This window comes from Canis lupus, chromosome 1 (assembly GCF_048164855.1).
Source record: "Canis lupus baileyi chromosome 1, mCanLup2.hap1, whole genome shotgun sequence".
NCBI lineage: Eukaryota > Metazoa > Chordata > Mammalia > Carnivora > Canidae > Canis > Canis lupus.
Window position 1 is genome coordinate 15,904,507 of NC_132838.1, and position 25,372 is coordinate 15,929,878.

The 25,372-nt window shown below is 43.0% G+C and overlaps 1 protein-coding gene and 1 long non-coding RNA gene across 9 annotated transcripts in view; one reads left to right on the forward strand and one right to left on the reverse strand.

The window, feature by feature from the left end:
• Positions 1-369: 369 nt before the first annotated feature.
• CDH20 (cadherin 20) overlaps positions 370-25,372 on the reverse strand; it is a 215,236-nt gene continuing 190,233 nt past the window's right edge. For 2 of the 4 annotated variants that reach the window (XM_072821775.1, XM_072821776.1), the window contains exons 10-12: positions 21,624-21,741; positions 17,029-17,280; positions 11,160-12,821 (exon numbers count right to left, since the gene is read on the reverse strand). In XM_072821775.1, coding sequence (XP_072677876.1) covers positions 12,316-12,821; positions 17,029-17,280; positions 21,624-21,741 — 876 coding nt within the window. In that variant the 3' untranslated portion in view covers positions 11,160-12,315. Of the gene's footprint in view, positions 859-11,159; positions 12,822-14,472; positions 15,638-17,028; positions 17,281-21,623; positions 21,742-25,372 lie in introns of those variants that run through there. The other 2 variants (XM_072821783.1, XM_072821777.1) reach the window with 2 other exon arrangements.
• LOC140630875 (uncharacterized) overlaps positions 12,326-25,372 on the forward strand; it is a 71,639-nt gene continuing 58,592 nt past the window's right edge. For all 5 annotated transcript variants that reach the window (XR_012028570.1, XR_012028568.1, XR_012028567.1 and 2 more), the window contains exons 1-2: positions 12,326-12,905; positions 13,999-14,076. This is a non-coding gene — a long non-coding RNA (uncharacterized lncRNA). The remainder of the gene's footprint in view (positions 12,906-13,998; positions 14,077-25,372) is intronic.

Sequence of the window (25,372 nt, forward strand, 5' to 3'; positions counted from 1 at the left end):
ATCTGTTACTTCAAGCACCCTAAGCCTGGCTCTGGTGATTGGCTGATCCTTAGCTTGACTCGGTATAATAATTGATGAAAATGGCATTAATGGACCATGGAATAGTTGGCACTATGTGTGGATGGACTGATTTAGATTGGCTACCAAAGTGATCCAGTTTATTGTTTGGTAATTGGCCATGAAGGGAGCCAACACTAACAGGCAGTAATTCAGTTGTCTTAAATCACTGTTTAGCATGAGATGAGAGGTGCAGTAAGGAGGGATATCCAATATTTGTTCTGTAATTTTCTAAACAAATATTTTGGACAGCCGAGTGCTGTGCTAGGTTCTGAGAAGGTCTTGGAGGAGGAGTAAAGGATGAACAAGACATTGTTTGACAGGGTTTATTTGGTAAAAGAAGGGTCTAGGCCTCATGTCCATTTTTACTCCACTCAGGAAGAGGCCTGAAAAGCATCACAGTTTAAAATACAGGTATGTGCAGAGCCACTGTGTAAAGACTCACCATAAAAATGCCAAGGAGACTGAGGAATGGTAGAAAGTATAGTTAAGGTCACTGTATTCATTTTCTAGTGCTGCCCTGACCAAGTGCCTATTAGTGGGTGGCAGAAAGCGTCCGGAATTTATTCTTTCACAGTTCTGGAGGCTAGAAGTTCTTAATCAAGGTATTGGCAGGATTAGTTCCTTTTTGGGGGTTCAAAAGGAGTATCTGTTCTTGCTTCTCTTCTAGCATCTGGTGGTTGCCAGTAATCCTCGGTATTCCTTGTCTTATGGCTGTATGGTCACATGGTTATATTGCCTTTGTGTCTGTCCATTTCTGGGTGCTGTGCTGTTTTATACCTTTAGTCTTGAAAATGTGTACTGCTCGTTTTGAGGAAAAATGAAAGAAGGTGAAATGAAATGGTTAATGAAATCCATTCTTATTCATGGAAGAAAACAACAGGGAACATGCACTGTATTCTTGATCAGCCCTCATATGTCATCGTTCTAGTTGTAGCAGGTATACCAGTTGGTTAGTTTCTCTTCTCAAGAGAAATGAACAACTTTGTGTTTTTTCTTTTTAATATTTTATTTATTTATTCGACAGAGAGAAAAAGAGAGAGCACAAGCAGGGAGAAGGGCAGAGGGACAGGGAGAAGCAGACTGCTGAGTAGGGCAGGAAGCCCAATGCGGGGCTGGATCCCAGGGCCCTGGGATCATGACCTGAGCTGAAGGCAGATGCTTAACCAACTGAGTCACCCAGGTTCCCCAACAATTTTTATTGTTGTAGTAGTCAGGATAGGCTAATTTATACTGTACCGATAAGTAACTCTGAAATCTCAGTGGCTTAATACTACAAAAGTTGATGTCCCTGTCATGGGACAGCTTTCATTTCTGTCTCTGGCTACAAGCCAGCCACCCAGGGACCTAAGCAGACAGAGGCTCCATCTTGACATAGACTTTAAAAATCACTGTAGCAGGGACAAGGAATGCAGCAAATCCTACATCGGCTGTTAAGGCTCCTGCGCATGTTTCATTAGCTCACTGCAGTCTCATGGCCAGGTCTAACTATGAAAGGTGGAGAAGTGCAGACCTACTGTGTGTCTGCCGGGAGGAGAAGTAGAGTATATGTGAACCTCCTCTCCCACGTGGAGTTGCAGCTTCCTTTCTTTAGCTCTGCACTTACTACATATTGCCATCACCATTCCTTTCACTCTGGAGAGGGAGAACATACTCCCCCATGGTGCGGAACTTGAAACAAAGAACCGAGTATGCTGTTGAGCCAACTCTTAGGACACAGCCCTGGGTAATAATGCCATTTGTAAGCAACGACTTAAAAGCTGAAGGACAAAGGATTTGTAGTCATCCCTCGAATTGTCTTATGATTACTATTTAATAATTTAGGATCCCAAGTATGCTGGTTAATACAGAAGATATAAAAATAACCTATCTTCTCAAGCTTGCTATTTATCTAGTTTATCCATCTAGGCCTTATTGGAAAACTCGGCCAAGGAAGGTCAAGTAATACAATTAATGTGACCCTCATTTAGATGGTCATGTTTCTCCTGTGCTAACGTTTTTGAGCCTAGTCTCTATTTGGTTGGTGGGAGCCTGTAGGGACTTCTTCTATGCTGTGATTTCCTATTTCTGCGACCTGAAATTTTTTTGTAGGGGTTTCTTTTTTTCTCTTCGAGATAAAATGTGAGAGCCCCATCATTTTCTTTTCCCTCATAAGAAAAGTGTTTAGACAGGAGGGCAACAGACCAATGAAGGTGATGCTAAAGGATAGTCCCTAATCAAGTTCTTTTTTTTTTTTTTAAGATTTTATTTATTTATTCATGAGGGACACAGAGAGAAAGGCAGAGACAAAGGCAGAGGGAGAAGCAGGCTCCCCTCAGGGAGCCCTCTGTAGGACTTGATCCCAGGACCCCAGGATCACAACCTGAGCCAAGGGCAGTCGCTCAACTGCTGAGCCACCCAGGTGCCCCACCAAGTTCTTTTTTTAATTGAGCCTCATGTGTACCTGTGAACTCCAACAGTGAGGAGGACATGGAAATGAAAGGAGAAGAAACAAGCATGCAACTTCCCTTTCAAGAAAAAAAACTGTCTTTTGCCCCCCCCGACCCCCAAACAGAGAAATTATACTAGAGCAATTTCCACTTGTGCTGTTGTACGTTTGCAGCAAACAACAGTTTTGAATAATGAACAGCCTCCACAGTAGGAGACTCTGCTACAGAGAGGCTCTCGATAATGGTATACTTAATAATTAGAAATATGAGCAGAACTTGACCTTCCAAGTTGGATGTATTATTATTCACTTTACCTGTTCACTGTCACAGTGGGTGCTGTCACAGAGACTGTGACTCAAAACCCCAATACAGACTTCTCTGCCAAGTCCCATAAATAATCTTTTTGCCCAATGTGCCTGAGGTGTACATGGCATATGCTTAGATCCATGTGGGAGTCTGGATGGGGTAAGTGGCTCTGAGTTTACGGAGAATTTGTACCCAGTTTGTAGGTACGGGACACATGGTAAATACGGCAGTGCGCCAGAGTCCTCCAGAAATAGCCTCCTGCTATTTCTCCTCCTTTGGGAGGAGATTAACCTGGGTTACATAAGGGCCCTGGTAATGAAGTCCTATCCAATGACATCTATTTTTAAAAAATTCTTACATCTGTAGTGAAATCATGCTTTCGGGAAAGAACACAACCCTGGAACTTCGAAAGCTTGATTGCTCAGTACTTCTCAGATGACTCATGTCAGCTGTCCTCACCCGGTTCCGCTGCCCAGGGTGAAGGCCAGCCTTTGGTTCTCCAGGCTCACGGTGTACAGGGATGTCAGTAATCAGCGGCAAAGGATGTGTGCAAAGCTTGTTATGTGTTATAGCTCCCAGAGGAGCCGACGGCATCAGCCTGCAAGGTGAACGTGTCCTACATGGCTTTGTCTCCTTTTCGGATTTGGGGGTCTGTACTTTGCTTATATTTCCACGTGTGAGAAATACTTTGTGTGAAAGCACCTGGCACAGTAGCTCGTCACCGTCAGTACTCAACCCTTGGCGGTTTCCTTCTTCCTCCTTGCTCCTAAACTCTGCAGCTGGGCAGCGGTGATGCCAGGCAGCCTGGAGGATGTTGGTGAGGACCCGTGTCCCTTCCCGGGGAGAATTAATATTCACCTTTGGGCAGTGTCCCTGCCTTAAGAATCTCATCTTGAGGGGCACCTGGGTGGCTTGATTGGTTAAGTGGCTACCTTTGGCTCCGGTCCTGGTCCCCGGGTCCTGGGATCAAGCCCCGTGTCAGGCTCCCTGCTCAGAAGGGAGTCTGCTTCTCCCTCTCTCTCTGCCTGCTGCTCCCCCTGCTTGTGCTCTCTTGATCTCTCTTTTTGTCAAATAAATACACAGAATCTTAAAAAAAAAAAAAAAGAAAAAAAGAATCTCTTCTTGCACTGACTATCCTATAGTCCAATGGTGGAAGTCCCAAGAAGTCACCGGCAAATGTAAACATTTGAGGTTGATGAGGCTACTCATTGGGGGTAAACCCAGGCCAGACTGTCAGTGCTACCAGTCAGGATGCGTGACTGTCACTACCTATGGGCCTGGCAGGGAAACACAGAGGACTGCATCAGTTCCTGGGGCGGCCACGGAACATCCAGTGTGAGGGACAGAAGGAAACCATGTGGCCTCTTTATTTTATTATTTTTTAAAAGGTTTTATTTATTCATGAGAGAGGCAGAGACATAGGTAGAGGAAGAAGCAGGCTCCCTGTGGGGACCCCAATGCAGGACTCAATCCCAGGATCCTGGGATCACAACCCGAACCAAAGGCAGACGCTCAACCACTGAGCCACCCAGGTGTCCCCATGTAGCCTCTTTAAAGGTAATTTTTTTTTTTTTCACTTTCCAGGACAGCTCTTCACCGACAGAGTCAAGCCAAGGGGGAATTCTTTGGTATTACACCACTCAGAACGTTGTCCTTTTACTGCGGTGCATGAGGACCAGTGGGCACTTAGTGCTGTTTCCAGCAAGCAATCTGCCTCTTTCCATTCTCTGCAACCTCTCTGCACCGCCCACATCAGTGGGGTCATATGAATGGAAGTGTCTCTTCTCAGCCATCTGGTGATTCATTCTTCCCTACCCCCTGCCTGGAGCTGTGAGAGCTGCTCACACGCTGCCAAGTCAGCTGAAGAGGGCTGCTGCCGCCTGGGGCCTGCCAGACAACGGGCATCCTCAGAGGCCTTCTCCATTCCCTCAGAACATGTGCAATGGCTCGGTTGAAATAAAAAAAAAAAAAATCCCACAAGACAAACACACAAATCAGTTTGTTAATTAATATGTAAACTGGTGTGTATGTGTCATAGATCCAGACAAAATGATGGGAGCACTTGAAGAATGCATGCTTAGTTATTTTTTATGTTAAAATATATCTTTTAAAATGTACTGCATGAGGTTTGCATTGGTTTTTCAGGGAAGTCATAATGAATTACCACAAAAGGGGCTGCTTAATACAATAGGAGTTAATTCTCTTATCGTTCTGGAGGTTACAAGTATGAAATCTAGGGGTGAGCAGACTTGGTACCTTCTGGAGGCTCTGAGGGGGAATTTGTGCCATGCTTCTCTCTTAGCTTTTGGTGGTTGCCAGCAATCCTTGATGCTTCTTCTTCTTCTTCTTTTTTTTTTTTTTTTAAGATTTTATTTATTTATTCGAGAGAGAGAGAGAGAGAGAGAGAGAGAGGCGGAGACACAGGAGGAGGGAGAAGCAGGCTCCATGCAGGGAGCCCGACGTGGGACTCGACCCCGGGGTCTCCAGGATCGCGCCCCAGGCCAAAGGCAGGCGCTAAACCGCTGAGCCACCCAGGGATCCCTCCTTGATGCTTCTTGAAGCATCTCTCCAACCTGTGCCTTGGTTGACACATAGTGCTCCCCTCTCTGCGTCTCTGTTTCTTTGTCTGACTTTCTCTTTCCTAAAGACAGTAGTCATTGGACTAGAGCCCACCCTAATCCAGGATAACCTCATCTTAACTTGATTACATCTGTAAACAAAGACCCTATTTCCAAATAAGGCCAGATTCATAAATAATGAGGGTTAGGGCTTGAACATATCTTTTGATAGACACAATTCAACTCATAACAAGAGTTAGAGACAGTGCAGTTAAAAGAAAAAAAAAGATAGCCTTTTAAAAATAGAGCTATTGGGGTGCCTAGGTAGCTTAGTGATTGAGCGTCTGCCTTTGGCTCAGGGCTTGATTCTGGGGTCCTGGGATTGAGTCCCACATCAGGCTCCTTGCAGGGAGCCTGCTTCTCCCTCTGTTTATGTCTCTGCCTCTCTCTCTGTGTCTCTCACGAATAAATAAATCTTTAAAAAAATAAAAATAATAAAAAGAGAGAGCTATTATAATTGGGTAAATGGAGCTGGAGCAATTGGATATCCATATGTGAAAAAAAAAAAAAAAAGAGCCTCAATTCAAACCTGCTAATCTACAAAGATAAACTCAAAACGGATCATAGGCATTAAAACCTAAAACCATAAAACTCCAAAATAAAACATGAAAATCTTTGTGACCTTGGCTAAGCAAAGATTTCTTTTTTTTTTTTTTTTTTTTTAAGCAAAGATTTCTTAGAGATGACACCTAAGGACAATCTATAAGAAAATAAATCGATGAATTGGGTTTTATTAAAATCAAAAACTCCTGCCCTTCAAAAGACATTGTTAAGAGAATTAAAAGACCAGCCAGACTGGGAGAAAATCTTTGCAAAGCATGTACCCGATAAAGGATGTCTATCTAGAAAATATAAGGAAATCTCAAAACTCAACAACGATGAAACAACTCAATCAAAAATGAGCAAATACATCTGGATACTAAAGAGGATATATGGATAGCAAACAGGGCATAAAAGATGTTCAACATTCTGAGTCACTGGAGTATCAGAAACTAGAAGCATGTGGGATACTGTAATACTCCTGCTGTACTGACTAAAATGATGAAGACTGACTATGCCAAGCGGTGGCGAGCATGGGGAGGAAATGGAACTCACACACTGCTCATGGGAACGTAAAATGGTAAAAAAACTTTGGAGAACAGTTTGGCAGTTAAACATCGCAAAATGTATACCCACTCAATGATTCTAGCCATTCCATTTCTATGTTTTTATCTACGAGAAGAAAATATATACGTCTGTACAAAGACTTATATGCATATATTCATAGCAGCTTAACTTGTAATGACCAAATCTGCAGACTATCTAAATGTCCATCAATCAACATGTGAATTGCTATGGATTGAACTGCATATCCCCCAAATTTATATGCTGAAAGCCCTAATGCGTAATGTGACTATATTCGGAGTAAAGAGATAATTAAGGTTAAAGGAGGTCATAAGGGTAGGGTGCTAATCTGATAGAATTAGTGTCTAGGAGAAGAGACCCCAGAGAGCTCACTTTCTTCCCTCCATGTGAGGGCACAGTGAGAAAACAGCCATTGGCAAACCAGGAGGAGGGTCCTCATCAGAACCTAGCCACGCTGGCACCCTGATTTTGTACTTCCAGCTTCCAGAACTGTGAACAAATTAATTTCTGTTGTTTAAGCCTCCCAGTTTATGGTATTTTGTTATAGCAGCCTGAGCAGACTGATGGATTATGAATGGATAAACAGGTTGTGGTATATCTATAGAGACTGCTGCTCAGCAACAAAAAGCAATGGACTACCGATACACACAGTGATGTGAATGAATCTTAATGTAATGCTGAGTGAAAGAATCCAGATCTCCCAGACACAAAAAAGTACACACTGTAGGGGCATCTGGATGGCTCAGTGGATGAGCATCTGTCTTCAGCTCAGGGCATGATTTTGGGGTCCTGGGATCAAGTCCCGTATTGGGCTCCCTGCAGGGAGCCTGCTTCTCTCTGTCTCTGCCTCTTTCTCTGTGTCTCTCATGAATAAATAAATTAACTCTTTAAAAAAAGTACACACTGAATGATTTCATTTATATAAACTTCAGAAAATGCAAACTAATTCACAGAAGGCACAACAGTGGTTGATTAGAGTTGGTGGGGGTTTAGAGGCAGGTGTGGGAAGGATGTATTACAAAGGGATGTGAGGAGGTGACAGATATACTCACTTTCTTGATTGTGGTGATGGCTTCATGGGTATACATGTATCTTAGCAGTTATTAAATTATATACCTTAAATATGTGTTTATTGTATGTTAATTATACTTCAATAAAAATATATGCTTGTTATATGTTGGATATTTTGCTAGCTGTTTTCATGGAATATTCACTTACTTCTGAGAGTATTGTGTGGTAGGGATACAAGTGAATTTCAGAGAAGAATAATATATCCATAGAACAAGAATGTAGTCTATAGAGAGGAGAAGAGAGAAAGGGAATGGTGAACGGAACCAAAAAAGATTCCTGGGATGGGGAGAGGTGGCAGGCAGAAAAAGGAGAAAGACAACATGGCTGTTCACATTTTCCAACAGTGAGCACGTTATTTCTTCTTGCAATGTAGCTCTGACACTCTTTCTGTTGAGAGGTGGAGTTTTTGTTTCCTCATTTTCAATATGGGGAGGCTTGTGGCTATTGTGGAGGTTACGTTATGTGACTTCTGGTGATAAAAGATGATTCAGTTTCTGCTTTTTCTTGTGACATTCACTCCTGGAGCTCAGCACCTGTGATGTGGGGAAGCCCAAACAGCCAAGAGGATGTCTTGTTGACAGCTGCCCCAGGTCTGGATAGCCAGCACCAACCCCCAGACATATAGAAAGGATAGATGACTCATCCCCAGCCTTTGGTCACCCCAGGTAAGGTCCTGGCTTCATGGAGCAGAGATGGTATCCTTGATGGATCCTTCCTGAATTCCCACCCACAGAATCTGTGAGCATGATAAAAATCGTTGTCTATTTGCACCACTAAGTTTGGAGGGTCTTTTTATGCAGCAGTAGTCACAAAACAGGTATTGGGGAGGAAGGGGAAGACATGGAAATAAAAAAAAAGAGAAGCTAGGATCTAGCCTTTCTGAAAAATTGGAAAGGATTCATAGATAGTTTTAATGGCTTTTGAGAGTTGATACTCCTGAGAAGTGGTCTAAGGCTTTCTGGGATGGGAAGTAACCCTTGTCATCATAAGTACCAGAAAGGTGGCCACAGTAGCAAATGTACTGGAGTGAAAGCCCCCTGACAATCCTTTCAAAACCCAAAGTGTAGCCAAACACATGGGGTAGGATTTGCAAGTTTCCTGCCTTGGGAATAAAGATTTTAGAAGAATTTTGTTTGGGGTTAATGTCATAGTTAATTTCATATACTATAAATTAGTATTCATAGTTTTTGCCAACATGAATCACAAGAGATAGGTATGTCTCATTAGTAGATCATTTTATTTTTATTTATTATTTTAAAAAAGATTTTATTTGAGAGAGAGAGAGCACAAGCTGAGCAGGGAGCCTGATGCGGGACTTGATCCCAGGACCCTGGGATCACGACCTGAGTTGAAGTTGGACACTTAACCAACTGAGCCACCCAGTTGCCCCCAGTAGATCATTTTAAAAGAGGATTCCTTAATCTAATTTTGTCCATTCCCTATTTCAGAACTTTGACCTTTATATTCAAACAAAAGCCTCTTAAATCCAGGTATTTATTCATAAAAATATTTGAAGTTCTTTAGCTCTATTATGGAGATAATAAATGGATTTGAGACTGAGTCCATCTGCAACAAGAACTACTTGTAAAATGTATCCTACAAGTTAAAAACTACAAGTTAATGTAATCCCACCACTATGAAGACTGTATCACGAATTCTGATGTCAAAGTCTCCATCACTAGTTCTCCATCACTAGTGAATTAGTAACAACCTGTAATCAATGTGCCTGCACTGATTTGGGCTTGTCTGAATTTTGTTTTCAGGATTTACGGATTCTTTCTTGTGTGAACCATCCCATCTTTGTCTTTGCCATCTGCCATGTTGGGATATTCTGCTTTTTTTTTTTTTTTTCCAGAAAACTCATGGATAATTTTTATCTGCTTGTGTTCTTGTTCCAGAATTGTTTCAGTCTTATTGATTTCTACTGATGTTCCTGTTTCTGCCCAACATGTAAATTATAGGCTAGCTCCTTTACCTGTTAACAAAGCAACGGCTGAATAATTTTACAGCTCTCTTGCCTAACCTGATCACATTCTGCATTCCATCTGGTGGCGATAATGTTTTCTTTTCACAGGGACCAGCATTTCTGGTAAACTGTCAGTGGAAAGGGAATTTTAAAACTCATTTGGAGTGAAGAGTGTCTTTCAGCTTAGAGTGTGAGCTGAAATGGATCTCTTATTCTGTGCTTCTCTCCACACTTCCTGTATCACACCATTAAACATCCTCCCAGAGACCAGAAGCTCTCTGGGAGATACTTTAATCGCTTCATGCCCAGTATCATGGGTACCACATTTGCAGGATGTGGGGCATGATAACCTCCTGTGGTTAGGATAACAGCTGTTCCCAGTTCTTAACACATGCAATACAAAGTGAAATAGTTGCAAAATTATCCTCAGGGCTAGTGACAGAAAGGAAAAATGTTATAGGGGTTAATTTACTCACATCCAATGTGTCGTAGAGGCTGGTTGCTCACATCCAATGTGTCGTAGAGGCTGGTTTGGACTCAAGTTGATGCTTTCTTTCTTTCTTTGCTAAGTTTACTTATTTTTATATCTATCACACCTTGCCCTCACAGAGGAGGTGTGCGAACTGCCTTTCATGGGAAGAAAGGATTGGTCTACTGAAGTTTGAAGATAAGAACTTGCTTGGCTGTTAGTGTATCATGTAATAGACCATAAAATACCACAGAGATTCTCAAAGTGTGACCCCTGGGCCAGCGGCATCAGCCCTAGAAACTTGTTAGAAATGCAAACTGCCGCAGTTCAACTGAATTAGAAACTCCAGGTGGGTAAGGCCCAGCAAGCTATTGTTCAACAAGTGTTCCAGGAGATTCTGACACCCACAAAAACTTGAGAATCATTTTGATAAACAAGACCCACAGAAAACTATTTTGTTCACAATCAATTGTGGGGTGAGGACAGATGAATAAAATTTGGTTCCAGCCTTCTGTGAGCCCATCCAGTGTGGTGAACTGTATGTATCCGGTATGTATTTGTATATATTTGCTTTGCCAATAGAACAGAGTTAAAAGTAGCATAGTGGCCTGTCTCCTTAGTGGCTACGTGGAGAACTCTCTCCCAAAATGAAAAATATGGGCAAAATTCACCATTATGTCATTGATATTATCAAACCATCCTTTACTCTCTTCGGAGATTGGGGGATGCAGAGTGTTCATGAAATCTTTTTTTTTTTTTTAGATTTTATTTATTTATTCATGACAGACACAGAGAGAGGCAGAGACACAGGCAGAGGGAGAAGCAGGCTCCATGCAGGGAGCCTGATGTGGGACTTGATCCCGGAACTCCAGGATCACCGCCTGGGCTGAAGGCAGGCGCTAAACCGCTGAGCCACCTGGGGATCCCATGTTCATGAAATCTTAATATTTGGAACCATAACGCTCCTGTGTCCCGTGACTGAAAAAGAGTGCACAGCGTCATACTTCTCTGCTGCTGCCTTGGCCTTATGAATCAGCTCCAGCCCCAGGAACCTGGAGGCTAGGTCAAGATCACAAGGCCATCTCTGTGGTCCGCAATTAAACAAATGTGCAATAGACTTTCCCTTCTATTTAACTTTTATTAAAAGAAGTGCTAGGGTACTGAGATGCAGTACATCATATTTATTACCAAAATTATTAACAAATATACAAAACTTATACATGTAATTTTCTTACATCCATTTATTCTCTATAATACTGATTTTTGTTCAAGTAGGTTATCTACAGTATGTAAACATCCCTTGGATTGACCTCACACAGATTAGGAAAGCCCTCTAACCCATGCTTTTATCAGATACTTCTTTTTATTTGGCTTTCATTTGTAGCATCTAATCTTCACATTTGGCACATGGAAGAGACATGTACAGTGCAAAAGAGGCAGATTCTTCCGGTTTCGTCGTGAACAATCCTGCAGGGGCGCCGTCAAGGAGCCGAGAGAGCGGAGCGCTCTGACCCGAGGGCCTTGGATTCGCTGCAACGCCAACGACTCCTGGTTCAGCCGTGACACTTGAGCACGAAGTCGATGCCTCTTCCTTCTCCCATCCCCCACCCACCCGTCATGCAAGGCCGATCCGCCTTAACCTGGTCTCAAAAGGGTCAAATACGAAATCCCGTCCATCACCGGACAAGCAGGTTAATTTCACCAAGTAACAAAAAAAAAAAAAAAAAAAAAAAAAAAAAAAATTTTTTTTTCTTCTTCCCAGTGTTCTTTTGTGTGGGTTGGTTTTGTGCGGTCTGATGAGCCAGCAACGCTCTTTAAGTGGAGAATACAGTAAGATTAAAAAAAAAAAAAAAAAAAAAAGGAGGAAAAAAGAAAAAGGATACGAGAGTCAGACTTTCCTTCAGCTGCCGCCTGTGTAAGGCCGGAGACGCTTCAGCGGCAAAGGGTCAGAGCGACAAAGGCCTCGGCGACTGGCAGGGGAAAGCCAAGCTCTCCAACACTGAGCCTTGGACTCCAAGCCCTTGAATACAGCGTCCCAGGGATGAAAAAGAAAAAAAAAAAAAAAAAAAAAAGAAAGAAAAGAAAAAGTAATTGTGGAGTTTCTGCCCCCCCCTTCCTGCGCTTCCTTTTGATAACTTAATGTGACCGAGTAAAGCTGATCCAGAGAGAGCCCTCTCCGCCGCTCACCCCTTCTCGCCCTCCAGCTCGGGACTGCCCACGGCGAGCGTCCCCGAGAGCGCCTAGTTTGGACGCGCGCCCGCCTCCCGGCTTCCGTCACCACAGGGGCGCCGGCCCCTCCGACGCCCCGTAGAGCTCCGCCAGCTTCCGGAAGCGGGGCCCCCAGTCCGTGAGGAAGTCGAAGCTCTGCTCCGAGTCCGACGTGGCCGACTGCAGGGAGCTCAGCGACCCGGCCACCGAGCCGTCCCCCTCGAACATGTACGTCTGCAGGGAGTCGAAGGGCGGGGCCCACAGGTCCATGTCGGCCTCGTAGAGCTTGGCCAGCACGTAGCTGTGGACCGTGCTGTTGACGGCGCACGTCTGAGGCACGTAGCGGGAGAGGCTCTCAATCTCCGGCAGCATGTCCTGCCGCGTCTTGGGGGCGCCCCCGCCCTGCGCCTCCCGGGGGTTCCACATGGCCGCGATGTCGAAGGCCTCGGTGTCCTCCTCGCCGCCGCCCTCGTCGTCGTAGCGGACGATGTTCTCGTGGATGTTCTCTTCGTCGTCGATGATGTACGGCTGCTTCCGGTGCCGCCTCAGGGACAGAATGAGCAGCACCAGCACTGCGGGGGACAGAGAGGACGCGGCCTTGAGCCCCGAGCCCCGGCCGCGTGTGCCCTACCGGAAGTGGCCGTGACCAGCCTCAGGTGCGCGGGCAGGGGAGGGGCCGCCGCAGAGACCGCGTTGGGGTAGTTCCGACCGCGGGGCCCACGCCGTTCTCGCCCGCTCTGCCGGGTCAGCCTGAGGGTTGAGGCAGCTGGAGCCCCGTGTGTTTCCCCGGCTGCCTCGGTCACAAGACGTCGCGGGCAAGGTCTCTCTGCGTCAGCCTCCCCCTCGGAGGTCGTGCGGGGGGGTGCGGGGGGGTGGGGGGAGCAGCCTCTCCCGGGTGAAATCCCATAATGAAGCCCAGAGCACCACGGCCTGCGCGCAGTGTGCTCTGAGGCGCTCAGACAAGGTCCCCTGACCATATTAGGGCAAGATTTCCTCATAATGTGGAAATCTTTTTTTGTTTGTTTGTTTAAAGATTTTATTTATTTATTTGTGAGAGACACAGAGAGAGGCAGAGATACAGGCAGAGGGAGAAGCAGGCTCCCCGCAAGGAGCCCGTGGGACTCGATCCCGGGACCCCTGGGACCTCAGGGTCATGACCTGAACCAAAGGCAGCCGCTTAAGCACTGAGCCACCCGGGTGCCCCTTTAATACGGAAATCTTACTATGTAGGTGGAATCCTGCTTTTTTTACATTGGTATCTCAGCAGGACTCCACTCTGTGCATATATAATCACTTGTTACTACCTATGCATCGAGGCTAAGTGTGAATCAAAGTCTTAGTCTGTTTATACCACCTTCAAAAAATTATCTAAGTGATTGCCGTTTTCCAATAAGCTCAGATTCCTCAGAAAGCCTTCCATTAGAGAGGTGGTTGTGACTCTCTGGACCCAAAGAGGTTTGTGGAAGGGAGGGAGCGAGCAGTGACATTTTATATGATTCATCATGTTATCAAAGAAGCACCACACTGTTAGATGTGCCCTTGCAGGTTTGGATAAAATTTTATCCCAACAAATGTGTGTTTTTTTTTTCCCCCCAGGATGTGTTCACTGGGGTTTAGAGGAGAGATAGAGATAATCCCATTGAACTGTTTATCTCTGTGACTGAAAATGTTTTCCAGGAAGTGTGTTGAGGTTTTAGCTGCAGAACTGCTATTGATTTTTCCCCCCCTCTCTGATGTGCTTTGTTACAGCTGGTGAAGGGTAACAACTTGACAACACAGCAGAATAAAACTGCAGTTTACCAAGGGGGAGAAAAATGGAGTGCAGTGGTAAGCCCAGTAAAATTATGAAGTGACTTAAATAATATGAATGTAGAACGTGCTTTTTGTAAATTGCAGTTAATGAGGTTGATGCCTAATATTTTTCCAAATAGCTTGGATGACAAAAGGCACACACAGGAAACAATTACATACTCTTTGTATATTTTCTGTGTGCCAAAATGTGATTCCTGGACTACAGGATTGTGGGATTTCAGAGAAGTGGACTAATAGGGCCCTAAGGAAGTGGGGGCTTAACCTGGGTGTAGGAGGCTGGGGCGTGATCTGGGTAGATACAGGCTGGATAAATGGGATTCTAAGTGAACGTGCTGTGTTTTTGGGGTTCAGGCAACAGTGACTAAACTCAAATATTTTTTAGGCACTATGCAAAACAACAGAGAAACGGTATTGAATATGACATGATTTTTGGTTCTAGAAACTTGTAATCTAAGGAGTTTATAGACACTGATGATTGATACAAGCCAGGCAGTGATAAGGGCTATCCTAGGGTTATAAGTGTTGCAAAGAGGATAGAGAGGCAGGGCTGGGTGGTTCTTCCTAGGGCACTAGAAGACCTTTACACAGATGGTATTGGAATGGTAGGGTGGTACTTAAGAAAATGCTAGGATGCAAAATTAGAAAAGTCCTTGGTTATCTTCTGGAAAGAATTCTGATGATAGAGAATTGGGCAGTTTATAAGACTGGTCCATCTTACATGTATCTTATAAATATTTTACATGTATCTTATAAGATACAAATACTTTACTTTTTTAGAGAATCTCATGTAAATAACAAGTATTGGATAATGCCCTGAGAATCAGAGTCTGGGAAACGTGGTCCTGTTTAAATGAAAGGCTTCTCTGAGAGAAGAGAATCAATTCTAGGGATGTTTGTTCTTTAGGTATTGCAGCCACAATGCATAGGGCCTATGAGATTTTCTAGGAACTAGATATATACTAGAGACATGAAAAAAACTCTGTAAAGTCAAAATTAGTATGTTTATCTAATTGTCCACAAAATGTAGTATTTTGTTGGGAAATCCACTGCAATTCAATCTGAACTCAGTTTTATGAATTATCTTTTATTTAGGATGTGCATTCTTAGAGATAAGAATGCCTAAAACTATGAAGATTTTATATAAAGTTGCATATAAAGCTCTGCTCAGTTTAGTTTCTGAAAATTGTCTATTCATTCTGTACAATTCAAAAGATAAGACATAATGGGTTTGGGAGGCACCATATAAATTGCCCCTTGCACACCATTTCTAGCTTGAGAGCAGCTCTGTGCCAGTCTTTTTAAATCAATCTTTCTGTAATGATGGCTTTTTCTACTCTCTGTGGGCAAGGGTGAACTTATAATGTAGACATTTTCCAAAGATAGAAGTAGGGACTGCCAGGCTGGAACTTTCTCCTAGGAGCAAATTTCTTCAAAGGTCTCTTGTATTTTATTCTGTTCTGCGCTCAAGGACTCCCAATGCCATCGTATGGACACTCAGGGAATTGCAGGAAGGAGTTCTTTGTCAATGCAGATAGGGACCAGAAACCGGAACAACTCTGATCCAGGGATCTGAGGACTTAGAAAGGTTACTTATTTATATTGCTTCTCTTTCCATATAGCACTGAACTAAAACAGCAAAATCAAACCACATGTGGTATTTGTGAATGTTTTGTGAGAAGCATATTCCACAGACCTATCTAGAAATTCAGTCAAGTGCTGATATTTTGCACTGAGGACCTTTGTTTCTTGGGTCTGACTCAGTCTCTTGGTGTATAGGTAAACCTGGGATCAAGGGGTTTTGTGGATATCTGCATATTTATTCTAATTTTAATCCCCAGGGCTGTATTTTCCCTCATAGAACACTGGGATTTCTTTCCTGTTGAATAATACTACTATCTACTAAGTTTGCTTTTTTCTAAGCAAATTATATGTGCAGTGAATTAATTCAATTAGAAGAGTTGGGATGTATGTGCAGATATTTATGTGGTTTTGTTGTTTTTTTTTTTAACCGTCGAGTTCAAAACCAATTGCTAGAATAGCCTTATGTACAAGGGAAGTGGGTTGCTGCCTTGCTGTATGATTTGAGAGGAGGAATAAAGGATCCTCTCCCTCACTAGTGCTCTCCCACTAGCCTGTCATTGCATCTTTTAATGTCATCCCAGTGGCACACAACCCCGGGTGCTCACTGCTCCTTGTTGGATGGCCACAGTGCCTCAGAGGGGTGCTCATGCCCCCAGATAACTTATTCCCCCAGATAGCCATGAGGTTCATTCTGTTAACTTCTTTTAGGTCTTTGCTCAAAGGTCTCCTTATCTGGAAGGCCTTCCCTGACCACCTCGTTTATGATGACATCTACCCTTGTCTCCTGTTTCCTCAGAATACGCTGTCTTCCTTCTCTTCTCTGTAACACCATCCACCTCCAGAATTTGGCGGGGGGGAGCATTTAAGAGAAGAGCCTTACCACTCAGGTACAGGGATGTACAATGTAGGGTCTGCCTGCATTTCACTTCTGGCTCTGCCTCTGACATTTGGTCTTGGGCCTGTCGCTGTCTCTTTGTGATTTAACTACTATTTATCTGAAATGAAAGGGTTAAAAGAGGTGTTTATCATATCCTGCCCAAAATTGTCATGTGGATTCTGTGGTGTCAGAGTGAACTTGACTTTGCTGTGAAGTAAGCTTTGTGAAGGCTGGGGCATGTCGATCTTATTAATCCCAGCACCTAGAGCAATACCTTGGCCCATAATAGATGCTTGATAAATATATTTGCTTTGATCTGGCCAAAGAGGCCATGAGTTCCTTGATGGAAAGAACTATAACTATTTTCAGTTTCCTTATCCTTTCCTAGACTTACTCTGTCACTTTTTCAATAAGCATGGTGTAGAAAATGGGTCTGAACAGCTGTGCAGAATGGTAGCTAAGTAAACACTTGCGGGACCCCACAGAATAGAAAGGAGGCAGTTGCTCACCTAAGAGGACAAAGATGCAGGCCAGGATGGCGATGAGGGCGCCCCGGCTCAAACTGACGGGGAGCATATAGGCCTCAGGACTGCAGGACAGGACTTGGCCATCGTCGTCACAGCTGCACACCTGGATGGTCAGCGTGCCTGTGCTACTCAGCACAGGCTGCCCGCTGTCTGCTATCAGGATGGGCAGGTAAAAGACGCTCTGCTCCTGCTGCCGGAAGCCAGACCTCCTGGTGAGAATCCGGGCGGTGTTATCTGGAGAAGACAAGGATTCCAGGGTTGAGAAAGGGGAGAGGAAAAGTGGGAGGGAAAAGAACGTGGAAGAATCAGCAAGTGAATTAATTTCTTGGATTGAGGAAAGCCAGAGGCCAGGCATAAGATGTGGGAAGGACAGAGAGGGAGCATCAGGCATTCCCTGGAGGCGGTTGGCTACAGCCGTCTCTGGTTTGTCTGGATCAGCGTTCAAATTCTGAAACCAGGATTTTTGCTGGCTTCTAGGCAAAACCCTGAGGCCTAGGAGAGAAACCCTTTCTGAGAGTGTATTTTACCCTTTGTGACATAAAGTGCCCAGGGCGAGCTGTTAGACTTCAGATCTAACCGAAATGTTCCTGTGAAAGCTTGATAGGAATGAACAATCACTGGCCACTTGTACTTCCCGATTGTTCCCCCTCAGCAGCTTTCCAAGGCCCTGGGGCTGCTTTGTACCTCCAGGAAAAGAATGCTGAGGAGCCCACTTATTGCTTATTTTTGCCACATTGGTTGGAATTCACTTTTTTTGCTCTTTTCTTTCATGCCTCTGAAACGCAGTCACCAACTCCTCCTGTGCTTTCTAAAGGATCTGCTCATTTAGCAGAAGCTTATTTGAAATCCCCTCATCACGTGATACACTGTTATTTCTCCCTACTTGGTGGTCTTAGGTTACACAGTTCATAAGAACTTGGTGAAAACCCATTACTGATCAGCAATACTAGTTTTTTTTCCCCTTCCAGTTTTAAAGGGGAATAGCAAAAATTATTTGATGGGTTTCCACAAAGGTGGTGTGTGTGTGGGTGCATATTTATATTTGCCTAGTGTAATGTTTTGGGATCTTTTATTTTTTTAAATCTGTGTTTTCAAGTTTCTTTGAGTGGGTTTGAATTATAAGTCATATATTTTTTGTGAAGTTCAGATCATTTTCAGGAGAGGGAAAGTTTGAGAGATGTGATAGAACGTGCGCGCAGTGACTCTCAAAGGTAATACCAACACAGAAGTTCCTCTGGATGTGTTTTACATTTCACAAGGAAGATCTAGAACTTGACAAAAACTTCTGACAGCCTACCCAAAATAAATGTTCTTAATTATTAATATTTCTGGTTCTCCTTCCCTTCTTGGACATATTAAAAGATCATTCTTTTGTACCTTCTTGAATTTTGGCATGTCTATATGATTTGCTTTTGATGATGAAAGATGAACAAAAGTGATTTGTGTCACTTCCAGGCAGAAGCATTGTAACAGCTGGTATGTGTTTCTCTGTGTTCTCTGGCCTTGGTGTGATACTGTATAAGAATACTTAAGAGGGAGAGCCAGGCAGCCTTGAACACTGAGCTACATGGACAGCTGTCCCTGTTGCTCACACTCACAGTTAGTTTTATGTGAGCAAGAAATTAATTTTAGTTGTGTTAAGCCACTGGAATTTTGGAGTCATTTGTTCAGCAGCATAGGCTAGTCTATTCTGATGAATACATGATCCCTTCATGAGCTCTTCCCCTTCTTGCCCTGCCTTTTCACAGTAGCAGTGATTGTTTACTGAGTGCTTATGTGCCAAGTACTTAGTCTTTATACCCAATTTAATTTTCACATTTGGTGAGATAGTGATAATCTGACACTATTACATGGGATGAGCTGAGGCCTAGAGAGAGGTTATAATTTGTTCAAAGTTACTAACTTAAAAAAAAAAGAAACAACAACAAAGTTACTAACTTAGCAGAGCTGAGATTTGAACTCTGGGCTGTCTCCAAATATACATTTCTTCCATTGTACTGTGTAACTGCCTATTTGGGTTTTGTGATATTAACTCTTGAAAATTTTCCAGCCAATGAAATCCCTTCCTGCTTTGATATAGGCCCCTTTCATCTTGTATTTGCTTCTCTGTGGAGGAAGATGGCAACTGGTTGTCAGTCTGAGGATTAAATTAATATTTCTACCTACTGTACAACCCACCTGCTTTTCTGTTTTTCCAGATTTAGTAGGTGAGTGCTGTTAATTCTGTTTCACAGTGTTAATTTTATTTTTCCAGAAACCAAGTCTTTCTCAAACACAAATCTGTTTTATTTTTCAGTTTAATCGAGGCTAGGTTTTAAGACTTCTAGAAAGCTTGACCAGAGCTGAATTTCACAAAAGTATTACATCATCATTTAATCAAGTACTAAACATCATGCTTTTTTTTTTTTTTTTTTTTTTTTTTTTTTTTTTTTAAACATCATGCTTGATCTCAGACTTCTTTACTTTAAGGTTAAAGAAAAAGAAAAAATATCAGAGCTTTGCCTTGCTGAGTTTAGTCTTAGAAGGGGTCTGGCCACTTGCAGAGTAACCACTTGCTGAGTTTTTGTTGAATATGATAAATAGGGGTTTAGTAACGATATGTGTTTCCAAGGAGACATAAAACACGTGTGTGTGTGTGTGTGTGTGTGTGTGTGTGTGGCTAAACAGGCCCCATCTTCCAGTCCTAGTTTTAATGCTTACTCACTTTCTGATCATGGGCCATTTGCTTTCTTATCTATCAAATGAGACCATGAATATCATAGTAATTAGTATTCTCGAAACCTTAGAGGATTCTTATAAATATCAAAGCAAAGTATGGGAAAATGTGTTTGAAATTGCAAAATGCTATATACATACAGTCCTTTTACTAATACTTTGGGGATTAAAAAAATAAAGGCTCTACTTTTTAGATAGAGCCTTGTTCTGTTCATAAAAGGATGTAATGTTTTGGGCACAGGAGTTGGGGTCCTGACAATAGATCCACCAAATCAGATGTTGGTCAGTTTTTTTTTTTTTTTTTTTTTTTAATGAGCCTCAGTAAAAGATACTTATGGGATAAATTGTTGTGAGGAGATTAAGAGTTCATTCTTTCTATTGAAGATGTGCTGACTTTCGTTTTGGAAAACCTTCCAAGAAATGAGTCATTTCTTTTTATAGTCCTCATGTTCCAGTGGCCCATCTTTTTAAAGCACTGGCTCCATGAATTGGTGTCCAAAGTCATATTTAAAAAATTTGCAACATCTTGCTACATATTGTTTCTGCGTTGATTCCGACAAATATTGGGGTGAAGGAATAGAGTGACACTTCATTGAAAATTTGAAGAAACAGTATAATGTATGATCCCCGCCTTGGTTTCCATTGTAAAACCAGTCCTGAGGGGGTTGAAACCACTTTTTGTAGGAAGGATTTCCCCTGTGAAGCAGATAAATGAATATTCGACATTTGATCCAATAAAAATATTGGGATGTGTAATTGTACTTCTGTTATGATTTATATTACCTTTCCATCTAGAATTATCAGAATGATTTTATGATAACTTGTAGAAGGTAAAAAGAAAGACTTGGAGGAATGTTTTCCATTTAAGAGAAAACAGGTTTAATAGTCTCAAGTTTTAATGGCAGGATATCGTGTGGGGTGGACTTAATACTTTAATTCTCAAATAATTGATGTTTGAGACTAAGACCAGGCAGGCCTAATCATGACTTTTTGTTACCCTTTGCTTAGGTCATTACACAGTGACAACTAATATTTTAGAATTGGAATAAAAATGTGGCTAGTAGAGTCCAGAGAAGTGATGACCTCTCTCCCCAAGGTCAGACAGCAGTAGCAGAGGTAGCAACAGAAGGGGTTCACTTGACCCATTTAAATGATTTTTTCTGATCTTTCTTTGAAAATCATCTGGTGAGAGAATGGAAGTCCCTCCTCCTCCCATCTGTGCCCAAGGAAGAGTGTGCTTGGTCTATAGATTTCTTAGCCGATCAGAATGCTTACTGGAAAAGAGGGTCTAGAATTCCATTCCAGTTAAGTTATAGTGGGGAGTGCTTTCTGGAATAGGGAATCCTACCTGTCTCTGTCTTTTAAAAATCATTCTAAAGTAATAAAGGTGTTTCAGTGCCAAAGCTACACTTTGTGATCCTGTTTGTTCTTTGCTGTCTTAGCCTTTGTCTCCCTTTTGTTCTGGGAGCTTTTCACTGTTATCCCCTTTGATGCTTGCTCAGAAATGTTCCTTCAGGTTTTTCTCTTTATCTAATTCAATTTCTGTCTCATTTTTCTGATTCTTCTCATAGTTACAGAACATACAGACATGGCTGTTGTCTGTGGGAATGAAGGAAGGCTTTTGCCTGTGTGCCTGGTGCAGTGTCTCACACAGAGCCAACTCTAAAACATTTTTCGGAATCCGAAGGGGACATTCTTTGTCTTTGATCTGTTGAAACAAAACTTGTAAAGATACTACAAATTAGCATTAATGTCTTTACTGCTACTAAAGAGCCTTTGATACAGTTTGCATGGTACAGTAACCAAAAGTATCCAGCTCAGGTGCAATAGGAAAGCATCGGTAGTCCTATCCACCTGATTACCTTGGTTGTCCCTAACAGTGAAGTTGGGGTTGTTAGCAGCCTCAGGAGCCAAGCTGTAGTGGAAGTGCTGACCGTTGTGTGGGTCATCTTGGTCCACTGCACTCACTGTCTGGATCAGCTGTGGGAGTGAAATGAATTCATGTGCATCAGAGTCAAAAGAAAAATCATCAGGGCCCAGTGAGACCCTAAACCCCGGAATCCCACAGTGTATTGTTTTTCCTAATGAGAAGGACATCCTGAGACTTACCTGGAAAGTATCTGTGCCATCACCCAACTCAGGCTTGAATTTGGTCTTCATTGTTGGGCCTGAGTATACTGATAGGTACGTGGTGAATTTTACCTGAGTATGGTCCAGGGCTAAGCATCAACATAACCAATTCTCACACCAATACCATTGTTAAGCAATCTAAATAGAAGACGGGCTAAAAGAACTATGGGATGCCACAGGGTCCTGCTTGTCTCCCAGTATTTCATTCTCCCACTTCACCTACTTAACCTCATCATTTGGGTTAATGTTTCAGGGTCTATTTGTTATCTTTGAGAAACCCCTATTTAAAAATGACCAATACGTAGAAGAGAAGTAGACACATCAATATCTGTGTCAGGTTAATGGAATACAGATGGAAGGGGATAGGTCACAGGGCTGTTGTTTTTTTTGTTACCTGGAAGGAGCATTAGGAATGGTGTACAGCCCAAGACCTACAGTGGGAAATATGGAACAAACTAAGAGTCAGAAGCAGAGCTTAGGGGGTGGTGAGGAGAACAAAAGAAAGATGGCTTTCTTTGGAGGTCTTTGGCCCAAGCTTTGCCTTTTCCACAGTGCTGTTCAAAGTAGTAGTTTGCCATGAGGGTTATGAAGGCCACGATATAAAAGCTGTTGAAGGTGGACCTTGGTGGCTCGTGGGTGAAGTATCCCAACTGTTGATTTTGGCTCAGGTCATAGTGTTAGGGTTGTGAGATAGGAGCCCCGTTTTGGGCTCTGTGCTGAGTATGGAGCCTGCTTAAGATTCTCTCTCCTTTTCTGCCCCACCCCTGTGTGCGCATGTGCTATCTCAAAAAAAAAAAAAAAAAACTGCTAAAGAAAGTAGTGCAATATACACAATTGAAAAATTAGTTGGCCAGCTGGGAAGGATATGAAAAGAGTTGAGAGGGTGCTCACCTTCCTCTATATTTCCTCCTCTACCAACCAATAGCACAGACACCTCCTACCCCTCTTGGGCCTGACCCTGTAGACTTGACATTCCTGCTGTTAAAAGCAGGGTAGAACCCAGAACATCAAGGTTCAGTTGGAGGGCGGGTAGGCTAGCTTAGTTTTTATTTTTTCATTTGTAAATTAGGAGAGGTCATGCTACCCCTCAGTATACTGAACATTAAATAACAGAGAGGGAGGCTCCCAGTCAGGGAGTGTCTGGTGGTGGACACTGTTGTTGCTCAGATCCCCCTTCAGTAAAGGGCTTGATGCCTCAGCCTTTACTTGTCTCTTTGAGGACTGCCTCATTTGCTGAGAGTCACCTAGCCACATTTACCACATCCTTCCAGGGCAACCCACATCCAGTGACTGATGAAATAGTAAAAGGCCCAGGCATCCCATCTCAACTTGCAAAAACTCTAATTTGAGAACTCTCTGAAGTCACCCACGGCTTGTTAATGGGTCTGCGTCATAGCTGGACTGCTCATATTGCTTTGTCCTGCAAAAGTCCTCTTCTACAGGCATTGGGTCCCAAGGGCATTCCTCAATAAACATCTTATACCAGAACTCCACTTCTGGGTATGTCTTCTGGTGAGCCTAACTGGCACCTGGCCTCTGTTGAATCTAAAAGTTGGGAAAATGGAGTTGTATAAAGGAGAGGGGTTGATAGAACACTAAACATGAACTTGCCCCACAGCCTGGTGTCAGTACTGCTTACACATGAGGGCCACCTTACCACCCCACCACCCTATCCCTCCTGGGACAGATCTATACTTTCCATCTTGCCTACAGTGCCAGACACATAAAGACAAAACATATTTCTTGATGAATGTTATAAATAGGTGATAATGTATAAGTCGGCAAACATAGCTGGGGAAGTCATTTCGGAATATCTGACCTGTGAAATCATATACATATTGGTGAGGTGGGGGCTTGAGGCATAGGACTGGTCAGTTATAGGGCTTGTAAAGAATGAGCACAGACACTGCCTTGCTGCCTTAGTTTCTGGGGTCTGAATTTTTTTGATGGCAAATTTGGTTGTTGGGAATACAGTGGCCTGCTTTCCTGCTGTCCACTCTCCTGGCAAGTCAGATTTTATTCTCAGTCCCATTTGCCATGCAATATTTTGCTCAACTGGTTTCATTGTGCCTTCAGCCATTGCTAGGATATGTCTTTTTTCTTTATGGGCCTCCTTCATGGCTTCTTGCTAGGAGGAGAGCACATATCCTGACTTGACAGACACACAGCTGACAACAGTATCTGACACATCTAACGCAAGGAGGCCTGATGCGTTATAAACCAGGTGTGCCTACTGAGCAGTGTGCTTTTGAAAATGTTTGAAACATGTCCCAGAGCCAAACTCAAGGGTTAGGGTTTTTAGTATCTTGGGCTAAAGATGATAAATATGACAGACTTGTGGCGCATGACCTGAACTTTAAGTCACAAACTGTGCTTCAAAGGACTGTCATTAGAAGATGTATTTAAAAAAAAATAAAAAAGAAGATGTATTTAGAGGGGTGTTTGGGTGGCTCAGTCAGTTGAGCGTTCAATTGGCTCTTGGGTTCCTGAGACTGAGTCCTGTGTTGGGTTCTGTGCTCAGTGCAGTCTGCTTGTCCCTTCCCCAACCAACCCCCCCGCCCACTCTGCTTGTGCCTGTCTTTCTCTCAAATGAATAAATAAAAAAGAAAGATGTATTTAGAAATATAGAACAGAAATGTAGAACAGGAGACGTGTGTTTGTGCTCCAAAAATAAGAGAGGTGATTAGGGGCACCTGGGTGGCTCAGTTGGTTGAGTGTCTGACTCTTGGTGTCGGCCCCAGTCATGATCTTGGGGTTGTGAGATTGAGCCCTGAGTTGGGCTTCTGGCTCGGCAGGGAGTCAGCTTGAGATGCTCTCTTTCCCTCTCCCTCTCTTCTCACTCATGCCTATGTGCGTGCTCTCTCTCTCTAAATAATAAATAAAATCTTTTAAAAACGCAGGGTGCCTGGGTGCCTCAGTCTGTTAAATGTCTGTCTTTGGCTCAGATCATGATCCCCGGGTCCTGGCATATAGCCCTGCATTGGGCTCCCTGCTCAGCGGGGAGCCTGTTTCTCCCTCTCCCTGACCAACTGCCCCCTGCCCCCCACCTCATGTTCTCTCTCATCTCTCTCCTTTTCTCAAATAAGATAAAATAAAATAAAAACTTGAAAAAAATAAAATCTCCAAGAGAGGTAAAGTGCTATTGACCTGTCAGAATGCAACTTCTATTCTGAAGATGTTTAGGAAAGTAAGTGCTTCATTTCCTGGAGGAGAGGAAGTTTGATTAATGTGCTGCTTATCACCTTCTTTATCATGCAGATTAATAATTAGCTCTGTCATATATATTTGTTTTAATGAAGTCTTATAAAACACAATTTTATGTTATTCTTTATATAATAAATATGAAATTTTTTTCTAATATAAAAGAGAAATTATTGAAAGAAAGGTCCAAACACCCTCACTCAGAACTCAGCTACCATTGGGGTGCCTGGGTGGTTCTGTTGGTTAAACATCTGCCTTTGATCCCAGGATCCTGGGATTG